The sequence below is a fragment of the Meriones unguiculatus genome, chromosome 11 (assembly GCF_030254825.1).
Source record: "Meriones unguiculatus strain TT.TT164.6M chromosome 11, Bangor_MerUng_6.1, whole genome shotgun sequence".
NCBI lineage: Eukaryota > Metazoa > Chordata > Mammalia > Rodentia > Muridae > Meriones > Meriones unguiculatus.
In genome coordinates, this window is record NC_083359.1 from 89,093,893 (window position 1) to 89,105,885 (window position 11,993).

Here is an 11,993-nt window from a genome sequence, read left to right on the forward strand (position 1 = left end):
CTGAGCCTGACACCTGAGTTGACTCCGCAAGGGCCCGTATCTGTGAAAGGCAAGAACCAATTCCTGAAAGTTGTTCTCTAACCTCTACACATCTGTCAGGGCATTCCTCATCTCACCCCACCCCCACAAATAAATACATAAATATAATTAAAATAAAATGCTTGCAAAGATGCCAGGGTTCTGCTTTAAACACTCCCATGCCTTTCTGTTTACATAAGGTCAATATCTAGGTTTGGGTTTGTTTACTTGTTGTAATTTGGCCAAGAATGAGAGAAAATTTATGGGTATCAACAGAACACAGAGGCAAAGCCTTCAAAAGGCCTAGCCCCAGTTGGGAGCCGAGCCCTTGAATCTCTGGTAGGTCTCAGCCTCTCCGGAACTTTGCACACAGCACACTAGCAGCTCCTGCAATTCTAGGTCTAGTGTTCTTCTCCCTCACACAGGGCCTCTTGCAGACACCCTCGTGCAAAGTGTCTTTCAAGCAAGTTCAATTCAGGTTAGAAAATAAATAACACACTTTCCCCTCTATCTTTTTTGAGAGGCTATGGGCAAATCATACTTTATACCCTCTTCCCACTTCTCAAGAGCTCCGATGTCTGGAAACCCACTTTCAAGGAATGGAAAGACACTGACATGCCAGGAGACAAGAGACATGACTCGCCTCCAGGTCACCGGACACTCTCTCAGAGTCACACTGCCGGTCCACAACATGTGTGCATCACAGTAACCCTGGTACCTGGCACCTCGTGAGAAGTGGTTCTGGGGTAACACTGTCTTGTGAACTCTTTCATAGGCTGCTCTCTCCTTGCCTTTACCTATTCTCCCGGGTCCTTTCTGGCACCGGGCCCAAAAGGACCAAATTCTCAACTCCTCAGATGGTTCTTGTTTTTTGTTTTCTTTAAGGCTTTGCAGTTGCCAGACCATGAATGCTAGCTCCTCCAACACTCCCACCCAGCTCTGATGGAAAGCTGTTCCAGACTGTCTACAGCTATTTCAGTCGTGTTCTGCTCAAGGAACAAGGTCATTTGTATTTTTGTATTTTTCGAAGTCACACACAGCTTCCTTTTACAATCAACCCCCATCACACACACACACACACACACACACACACACACACACACACACACGTCTCTAGTTCTTCAAAGGGAAGAGAAAAGAAGTATGTGCCCCATCATATAACCACCATGGCAGTGGCAGGCAAGAGTAAGAAGGGAGGGAATAAAAAAAGAAATAAGTAGCAGAGCTGAAAACAAATCCTACAGCGCCATGATGGGGGTGTTAATTGAACACAGACAAAAAGGGAAAGAGAGAGAACAAAAGAGTGTTAAAGAAGGGGGAGAAAATCAGTTTTTAAAACCTCCTTCAATTATTTGATTGAACTCGAGGGCAGATTACACTTGGTGAAAACGCAGCTGAAGAGTGCCAAAGAAAGCTCCAAGGATCTAAAATTAAGACTCACTCACGACTGGAGCTCACTTGCAGGGGTCTGTAACTCTCCTCTTTAGTGAACAAACCTCACTTTTCACCTTTTCCGAATATTTAAGCCTCTGTGATATTTTGACAGAGAAGTGTAAACCTTTTTAAAAATCTTTAAGTACTTATTAAATATTCTGGATCTTTTTATTTATTTATTTTTTTCAGAAAGTCAGTGTGTTTGACTTTTTTTTTTCTTATACCCTTCTGTCCCATCAACCCATTTCCTAGACCATACAGACACGGGCAACGCTCAGCTATCGCTAACATGTCAGAGGCTGGGTGACAGTTCTTTAAAAGGAAATTGGATTGCAAATGACTCAAACTCTGTGCTTAAAGACTCTATGGTCACAGACTACGTGTAGCGTAGCAAAAAGCCACATTTTAAAACTACGTTGCCCTAGCTCTCCACAAGGTTTGCTTGAGGCTGATTTGCAATCTGCAACCTCGATGTTTTGTTGGCATTTTTTTTATCCTAGCGTTTATTTTTTAAAAAGCATAAAGTATCAAAATAAACACTTCCCCACACTCTAAAGCAAAACACACAAGTTCATCTACTTTTCAAAATCCCGAAGTAATTTCTGACTTAAATACCCATCAATCAACTATAATCAGGCGGTGCTGCTTTCTTTGGGTATTATGCACATGTTTTTTGTTTTTGTTTTTTAAGTACCAAAAGGTTGATCAGACGTCTTAGCTAGTTTTTCTATTTATTTCAATCTTCCAACTAAATCATTAACAAAACCCAAGAAACAAAAGTAGCAAGCCCCTCTGCCAACAAACACACACACACACACACACACACACACACACACACACACACAGCTCCTGGCCAGAGTCCTGCCAAGGTGAGCAGTGAGTACCTTGACCGGCCTTCTGTACGGCATCAGGTGGCTTTCAGAAACACTCATTCCATGCGGTAGGCCTTGATAGTCCCCGTAAGAAAAGTCCCCATCATGTGCTAACTGATCTTTCAAACCATCTTCTTTTTTTTTTTTTTTTTTTTTCTCTTTCTCACTAGTTCTGGACAGAGAGAGGGAAACAGAAAAGGGCAGCGAGAGACTCAGGCAACTTCACAGACACTAGCATTCTCCAAGGGTATCAAAGGCGTGGAAGATGTGGGCGTGGAAGATGTGCGGGCAGCCCAGACCCCGAACAGAAGTCCCGGTGCTTGGAAATAAAGGCGCATTTTGAACACAGTACTGTACGCTCTACCACTGACTCCTAGGTCTGTCCCTTCCCTCAGTCTCTCAACTATTAAAATGAAAGTGAGTTCCTGATCCCCCGACTCCTGTGTCCCCCTCCATAGAACCTCATTTCGTAGCCCTCTTCACACAGTCACTATTTAATTGCTTCACAACCCATCCTTTAAAACATCCCATATCGATAACACCCAAAACTTTACATCAGATCATTTTTAAAACTCCAATCCACATTCAGTTGACATAATTAAAAAAAAAAAAAAAAAAAAAGACCAGACATTATTTTCCAAACAGAAGAACACTGTTTTGGCGAATCCCACAAGGGCCCCACCCCTCCCACCCCTCCCCTACGCTACCCACTGCGCTGTAGCCAATATTAATCAGGAGGAAAGTCTTTAAGGCGCACCTGAATCGGACCTCTGTTCACACCCACCCACTTTGATCTACTACCTCAGCAGGTTTTAATTAGGAGACCAGAATTAAACACTTGGACCATGATGTACCAGTCAGTGACCTGACTGGTGCCCTTCCGATTAAAAAATATGACAAAGTATCTTTAAAAAGAAACTCTCCTCAGTCCCTTGATTCCCTATTCCCCTTGATTGCGACTCTACATTTCATGTTCCAACATCAGCCAAAAACTCCAACCTGACTAGAAACAAAACCTGTGGTTCAGAGTGAATAACCATACTGGAGACAGACAGGGGGGGAGGGGGGAGAAAAAAAGGAGAGAAGGGGGACACATACCCATACAAGCCCACACCATCCTATTCTGAGCTAAGAGAGAAAAAAAAAAAAAAAAAAAACTAAACTAAAAGATGTGACAAACTGAGGAAAAGCTCCTTTGATATTAGTATGCACAATCAATACATCTCTTAAAAGGCGCCTCTCACGGCTAAAGCGACGCAATCATCAGCTTTGCAATAAGGTTTGGTCCTGGCACAGCCACCTGGACTCAGAGGTGTAAGAAGCCTGTCTCAGGTGCTTTGTCTGCAGGGTACATACTATACAAGTATCCGTCAACAAAGGAGCTGTTTACTAATTACACAGACATTTGAAAGACCCGAGTAATTACATATTCAATCAACAGTGACCTCTTGAAAAGATTCTTTAAAAAAAAAATAGAAAAAGAAAAAATCACAGAGAAATCCAGAGAGACCTTAAAAAAGAAATAAGGAAAGCCACCGTCCGCGCCCTCCCCCTCTTTTCCATGTGTAACTATCAATGTATATCAACTGAGCGTGCAATCATATCTATTGTCACTTTCATTCATGTCATGCCCTTGCTTATATGGTTTAGGTATGAATTATTGACTGTTATGCACCTTGTTGTAAAAAATAAATAAATAAATGGGACGGCAGGTACTTTGCCCGGCTTTAAAGTGGGCGAGAAAGTCTGAGCCCAGCTGTCGCTCCCCATTTGCTGCATGCACCCCTCAGTCCCTCCTGGCGCCCTGGCTTCAGATTGCCTTCTCAACTCTTTCTTCTTCCAAGAGAGCGATTTAACCCACTTTGGGAAATTAAGGACCAAAATAAAGAAACAAGAGGACAGTTGCTTAAGTGCCCTTTCTCTGCGCATCTGTTGTTTAAGAACACCTCTGATTGATGACTGCGATTTTTTAATTGTTGCTTTAAAATTTAAATGCCCTCCTGGGATGTTATAAGTGTGTTAGTCTATGATATGAGGTCTAGAAAGTAGAAAAACAACAGAGGGAATGAGCTCAGGATAATATAGTGCCCTAAATCCAAAGAGCATCCCCGCTAGAAGAAAATAATAATAATCTGAGGCCATTCAAAAGCCAGTTCACCTAAATTGAATAGTATATCCCACAAAGGTATCTGAAGACACTCTTTTGAAGAAGCTCGAGTTGGTTACTCTGTGTAAACACAAAGAACAAAAGTGGCAAAAAGAAAACAGTTTAGCTCTCACTCCCCTGCCTGACAGCAGGGGTGAACCGCATGGGGGCACGGGGCAGTGATTATAGGCAAAAATATATTCCTTCAGGAAAAGGACTTCTACGTTCCTATTTTCCCCCAAAGGCATACCATTGTAGAAATTTGCCGTCAGAACCTCTGCTTTAGCCCCAATTTCAAAAACAGTTGAGGCCAGATTTAAAGAAAACATACTGCTTGAAATCCGCTGTCAGAGCTGTTTCCCTTTAGAAAAAGCAGAAATGTCTTTCGTGGTTGCACTTGCATTCTAAAATGTTAACATCCCAAGAAGAGTAGGAGGGCTGCGGGCTCAGTGATTTGACCAGCCAAAGAAAAATGCCCAAAGGTTAGATTTTTTTCATTCCTACCTGTTTTTTCTTTGATTTCACACAACACATTAAACAAGGCGGGCTTCATTCTGTGGCAGTTTAAAGCATGTTTTCTGCAAGAAAAAAAACAAAAACAAAAAAAAAACAAACACAACAGCTTAGGTGGACACTCAAGATCAAACTGATAAGGTACAGAGGGAACCTGAACATTTAGGTAAAAAAAAAAAAAAAAAAAAAATTATACACCAAGCCTAACTCTGTGGCATGCTTCAATTGTTTTTATGACTTAATATACAAAGTCCCACCATAGGAAAAGAAGCAATGTTAATTAGCAGTGAGAGCAGGGATTTAACTACAGAGCAGAAATAACCTAAATTATGCCCATTAGGAAAAGGGTTTTCTTTCTTTTCATCTTTCTTTTTGCCTTCCCACCACCCTAACCCCTTGATAAGTAGCTAAACCAAAGTGGAATTCTTCAACCAAGAATCCTGTCACAGACAATGAATGCAGCAAGGCCAAATGCATAGGTTAACAGTTCTGTATCATCTCTGCAAGGGCCATAGCCTAGGAGCTATGCCTCTATGTATGTGTGTGTGCGCGCAAGAGAGTGTGTTTTCAAATTCAATTCATCCATGTGTTCGAATTCATTCTGCAGATGCCCCTGTATTCTCATAAACATAAGATGCTTGAAAGGTCTTGTGAGTAGAACTGTCAATTTATAAAATTTCAGTCCCCAAGTTAAAGAGTATGGAAATGTGTTGCCAGGGGGCAAACATACCCAGATGGGGAATAAATTCATTTCTGTGTGTTCACATTATGGCTCTTGTGCGCACACAGCTTATTTGCAGGTGTTGAAATTCAATTATTTACAATTAGGACCTTGCACCCACTGGGGAAAAAAATAAATACAATTTTGCCTTTTAGCTCAGTGATTTACCTGGTTCCTGTGGTCGTGCATGTTTGTGCTCGGAATGCACTTGAGGGACAGAACAATGCCCTTCCCTCTACTTTATTATGGACTCACTTAGCAGAAGGATATTGTTTTGGAAACAAAATACTGATCTTATCAGCTACTAGCTAAGGGAATTCTGTTTACTAACTAAATGTATGTGTAAAGATAAGCAGAAAACCCTGGCACTCAAAACACATTCAATTATTTTTCAATCAGTTTTAAAGTTAAAAAAAAAAAGACACCATCCAGGAGCAGAGCAGGGATTACAAATATACTCTATAGTGTGTTGCAGGAGAATAAACTCAAAACTCAAAAGGCACACATACACATCATCTAAAACAGAGCTTACTTTCTGAATCAACAGATATGCACTACAAAAAAAATGGATAACTAGGAAGAAGGAAAAAGAGCTTAAGAGTAACTATTTACATTGTTTCAAGGAAAAAAGAGGTTGGCAATTTAGTTCTTAGAAGGGGTTAAAAAACACACTAAAAACATTTCAATGTATTTAAGATCTTTTCTGGGTCTTTAAAAATACTTCCCACTCATCCTTTTTCTTCCTTTCTTTCTTTCTACACAGGCCAAAAACGCAGAGAACTAGCAGCTCCATCTAAAAGCTTTGCTTCCCCACACTACACAAATGGGGTTACAGAGAGACAACTGGATTCTTCCCCATCCCCAAACTGCATCTGATCTTTCTCAGCCTCTAGGCCATTAAAGAGGGTACCCGCTGAGAAGGGTTTGTCCTCAGCTTCACAAAAAGAGAGACCAGAAAAGTAGCGAGGAGCCAAGCTCACTGGCCTCTTCACTTCAAGAACTTGTGATCAAATCAGTTTATCAGCGATGTCCGTGTATATTTTTCTGGAACAATGTTATGGAGAAATCTGTTCCAATTCAAGAGAAAATTGCTAGTGGGGAGCCTCTTGCTTGCCATACCCATTAGCTTTTCCTCAGATAATAACATTCAAAAAGAGCACCAATTAGTTATTTAAAAAATCGTCCCCCCCCTCCACAACATTAAAAGCATGAAAATAGTTTTTTGAGGGGAGGGGGTCTTTTAACATTCTCAAGTTTTCAGGCGCCCTAAGCCTTAGCACTTTGAAGTTTACGTGTTCAATGTGTTAGCAGCTCAAATGGGTATAATCCATAACACGGGTGCTCTTCGCTGCTTCCTCTTATTTTCTCAAGGCTCTGTTTCTCTTACATAAAATCCATACTCTCCGTATGTTAACTAAGCCACATAAGGTCTAGTCATTTTGCAATATGTTTAAAATGATTCCAAAGCAAAACAGAAAAGTACCTCGAGATTTAACAAAGCTGAGTGATTGTGTGGACATATGTGGCCACTGGATTTTTTTCTTTTCTTTTTTTTTTTTATCCTTCCTATCTGAGTTGGGCCTTAGGCAAGCTGTTAGTGGTTTTGCCACTTAACCTGTATTTTCATTTTGAAAGAGGATTTGCTATAAAAATACTGGAGTTGAGAACTTTGTCTACCTGGTGGGGGGTTCAGTTAAGGAAACCCCGGTTTTATAATGATCTTTCTTCATATCCTGTCCTACTGAAATACATTAAAATCATTCTTCCATTTCAAGTTCCAGGATCACTCTTAGTGAGCCTGGAAGAGGCATGAGACAGAGAATAGCCTTAATATTTAATTGCACCCCTTTATAAAAAAAAAAATCACACATAGCTGTCTCTGTCCTGGGAAGGTGAGAACACCAACTCAAATTAAGAGACAATAAGGTTCAACTAAAAATCTGAGTCTCTTAAAACTAACAAACTACACTCAGAGAAGAATTATCTTTCCTTTCTTCCCATTTTCTTTTTCTAAAAACAGGACAGAGTGACTGCAAGATATTTTCTTACTATCTGACACCTACTAATACAGAACTACCCTGCTTTTTGTTTGTTTTGAGTGGAGAGTGAGAAAAGAGAAAAGAACAAATAAAATTATTATTATTATTATGGAGGGGTAAGTTAAGAAGGAAAATCAAACTTGCTTAATTAACTAAGGAGTCAGTGGAATCTGCAAAAAAAAAAGTGTTCTTGAGACTTATTATTATTATTATTATTATTATTATTATTATTATTTTGTCGTGTTCCGAAGTCTCTCAACTACAGAAGGCATGGAATGCCGCTCGGAACTTGACAATTCTGCTTCCTTCATACACTTTTTTAAAGCTGTAAAAAAGTGCCGAGGGCCGCTTTCGGATTAGTTGGCAGTATTTTCGGCGTGGCTGCGTGTTTGTGTGCATTCATACAAATACCTCTAACAGACACACACGCACAATATCTACACACAGCCCTATCACGGCACGGGCGACCACACTTTCGATAACAACGCTTCTTTAAATTTTACTCCTCCGCCACAGAGTTGCTTGTCAAAAGGAGAAGAGAAACAACATTTTAAAAGAAAGCGCTGTGGTGATTCGGTTCCCATTGTTTCCCCCAGCGAGAGGGAGAAAAAAAAAAAAAAAAAAAAAAAAAAAAACAAGAAAGGCAAAGAAAAGCCTCCATCTCACCTGGCCTGCGCTTCATCCAAACTCTGGTCTGTGATGGTCATAATTTGCTGTAAAATGTCCCCGATGTCCTGCTTCCTCCCGCCCTCCCCCTCGGTCCCTCCGGCCCCATCCTGCAAGTGCTGGGACAGGCCGGGGTGTCCGGCCATCCCGACCCCAGCGTGGGAATGCATCAGCCTCGGCTGCTCGTCCATCTCCGAAGGCTCCGGCAGCCCCGGCTCTTCCTCTTCGGCTCCTCGGCTCGGCGCCTGGGAAGCACCGAGGCTTTTTATCCTTCAAGCTGTCTTCAAATCCTTTTCAGGATAAACAGGGACCAGGGTTTAAAAAAAAAAAAAAGAAGAAGAAGAAGACCAAAAGGGAAAAAAAAAATCTCTTTGCCTCTTTAGAGGATGGTGGGAGGATGGGGAGGGGGAGGGGGGCGTGAAGGGGTTGCGGGGTGAGGGTGGGGATAAGGGCTGGTGGGGAAGGGTGTTGACTCCAAAAAAGCAAGAAAAATAAACCACCTTCCCACTTGGCGAAAAGAAATCAGAGCTGCCTTTGGGTTTTTCAGTCCGATCTCCTTTGCAAGGCAGAAATGGGCTCCCGGCGCTTAAATCTGTGGCTTAATCCTTTTGCAAATATGCATTGATCGGGAGAAAGGAGAGGAAGGCAGGGGGATTGCAATGCAAACTTTCCCCCCCACCCCCTGCTGCCCCCCACCCCCACTCCGGGCCAGAGTGATCTCAAAGGGGGTGGGCTGAAGCAGAAGCCAGATCTCCCCCAGCCGTGGCGGCAGGCAAAGCCCAAGCTCTCTCCTCCTCTGTGTCTCTGCAAACTCCAGCAGCCCCGTCAGCCTCCTGCTTTTGTTTAGCCCAGGCTCAGGACTCCAGAAACATATACAGAAAAACCACAGCCTGAGAGGAGGAGGAGGAGAAGAAGGAGGAGGAGGAGGTGGAGGAGGAGAAGGAGGAGGAGGAGAAGGAGGAGGACAAGAAGGAGGAGAGGGGAGGGGGCCGAGGGAAGGGGGGAGGGGGCGGAGAGGGCAGGAGGCGGGGGCCAGCCGCGGGAGGAGGGCTTTGGAACCCCGCCCCCTGCTGTGATTGGCCAGCTCGGAGAAACGGGCTCCTCCTCCCGCTACTTTCCACTCTGCTCCTCCCCTTCGGCCTCCTTCAGCTCCTCCTCGCCCGGGTGTCTTGTCAATCAGAGTTCAGAGGTGGGTCGGGAAGAAGGCGGAGCTAAGAGCCAGTCTCCAGTTCTTAAAGGTGCAGAGGGACGCCAGCTCCGGCTCCTGTCTTCCCTGCTTCTCTTAAGCTACGTCCTTAAGGAAAACGTGGCTCTACTTAAATGCAAGACCGTAAAATTAACACGAAAGCACACACAGACGATGTGGATCCCTCCGCCCCACCCCTAGTTCGCCTACGCGGTGATGGTGCGGTAGTAAACTTAGTTCTCTGCAATTCTTAAACCTCGGGGAAACTGTTGAGAGCAAAACTTTGCCATATGACGTAGTTAGTAAATAAAACCGAGCTGCTGAGATAGTAATGATCTCTAACAGATGAACATCGAGATAGTAGGTAATTTTCAGAAACTCAGCTCTATGCCAGTAAAAAGGACACAAATTGCCATTTTTGTGGCGCTAATACTAACTGAAGTGTGGACTACGAAACCAAATAAAATTCAAGAAAAGTATTGATAAATAAGTTCACCAAATGAAACGAATTCAACAGTTCTCCTCCCCCGAGGGAAGTTGGTTATTTGGCTTAAACACTTAATAAAGGATTGCGTTATCACAGTCTGGTTCTAGTTTTTAATATAGTCTAATAAGCATTAATAATGGAAAAGGAGAAAACTGACATTTATTGAATGCCTACTACGCACAAAGTAATTTACTTGAGTTATTGTGTTTAATCCCCAAGACATCTCTGATTTATGGATTAGTATTCTCGGTTCACAGAGAGGAAACTCAGAAAGGTGAAAGAATTTGTCCAGCGTCCACAGTTATGAAGTATCAAAGCTGGAATTCAGACCCAAGTTTGGCTCCCTCCAAAGGCCTGGGGTATGTGTAGTAGGCCTCAAATTCAACAGATACCTATGAATCTGCTAAAAGTTACTTGTGTGCCTGTTGTTTGTCTAGCTTGAAAACAGACTTAAAACTTAGGAGAACAGATATTAAAACAGGAGGGCTGGGATTAGAAATAAATAAACGACTTAAGTAACTCCAATAAGGAATTACTCCCTGGGCAAATCCACAAACTTACCTTTACTAAAGTTTTCTTTAGTCCAGCCAATAGGGAGAATCTAATTTGGCACATAGTCTGAATACCCATAAGATAAAACAGCACACGGATCGCTTAGGCAAACCTTGGACTTCTTTGGAACATTCTCTCTGTAGCCAGCCATTTTCCTGGATATAGCCAAAGAATGTGCACTGAGAGGTCTCAGCATCACCAATCAGCAGAATGGGAAGCCACCTTCCCTGGCACTTGGAGATCCTCAAATAGAATGTTATTCTTTTCATCAGTCATTATGCAAACGTTTGGCAAGATAAGGGGCCCTTAGGGAAGCACTTCAAAGCAGCTCTTAACATGCTCATTGGCAACCGTTGGTATAAGGGCATACAATAGTAGGTATTAGCTGTCCTGGCAAATCCATATTACTTAATCGAAATGGTTTTTTATTCACACACACACCTCAACTTGTAAACTGTTGGTTTAATCAACAGTAACTAGAAGTTGAGTAAAACTTGAATCACATGTCAGTTTCAGTCCATGTGCTCTCAAACAGCCCTAGCCTCTTACAGCATGAGGTTGGATCAAAACCCTACAAGAAATCAGTTTTGAAACAATTGATTCTGAGTTGTGGATCTAATAAAGTGTGGCCAGGTCAAGTATTGAGAAAGGTACCATTAATGTGATAGGATCAGTATCATCTAGGATCATTTTGATAGGGGATGTTAGAGATGGGTACCCTATTAGGAGCACAAATGACTAATATTTATTGAGGACCATGCTAATTTTTTTTTTTTTTTTTTTTTTTTCTGTTCAAGGTACTTAGGTCATTACAACTATCTGGTCTCAATTCTTATGCTTTTGACTATGACTCCATATTGTTTGCCCAAATACATTTCTCCATAAATGAAGTGTATACTGGAGAAACCACGCACTACAAAAGAGAGGAAAGAAAGTGAAAGCCCACTGAGGGCAAATTGAAGTGGGCTTTGAGGTGGTCCGAAGGCCAAATTGGATCTGGAAGGCAGGCAGGGTTAAGAAATGCCTCAGGGTACAGACACAGTGGAAGTCATGGCAGTAGATATGACTGCACAGGAACTGGCTCATAGCCTTGTGCTTTTTCAGGTGGACACTGAGGTCACATGAGTGACTGTTTCAAGCACGGGAGAAAGAAGCGCGGCTAGTCATAGAGCTGTGCAAACCAACAGGTCAGCGGTTATCAGGTTGCTCAAGTTGTCTGAGAAGGGCACACCAAGCCAAAATCCTTTAGCACGGAGGCCGTAGAAATGGGAAGGCAAGGACAATGCTGAGCCCATATCAGGATGACGCCACTGTGACAACCGACTTAATGTGACTGAGAAAGATAAAGAAAATGGCCTC

At 42.5% G+C, this 11,993-nt stretch overlaps 1 protein-coding gene across 4 annotated transcripts in view; it reads right to left on the reverse strand.

The window, feature by feature from the left end:
* Positions 1 to 9,398, reverse strand: part of Pbx1 (PBX homeobox 1) — a 311,127-nt gene extending 301,729 nt beyond the window's left edge. For 2 of the 4 annotated variants that reach the window (XM_060364632.1, XM_060364628.1), the window contains exons 1-2: positions 8,410 to 9,397; positions 4,975 to 5,048 (exon numbers count right to left, since the gene is read on the reverse strand). In XM_060364632.1, coding sequence (XP_060220615.1) covers positions 4,975 to 5,048; positions 8,410 to 8,600 — 265 coding nt within the window. In that variant the 5' untranslated portion in view covers positions 8,601 to 9,397. Of the gene's footprint in view, positions 1 to 4,974; positions 5,049 to 8,409 lie in introns of all 4 variants that reach the window. The other 2 variants (XM_060364629.1, XM_060364631.1) reach the window with 2 other exon arrangements.
* Positions 9,399 to 11,993: the final 2,595 nt, after the last annotated feature.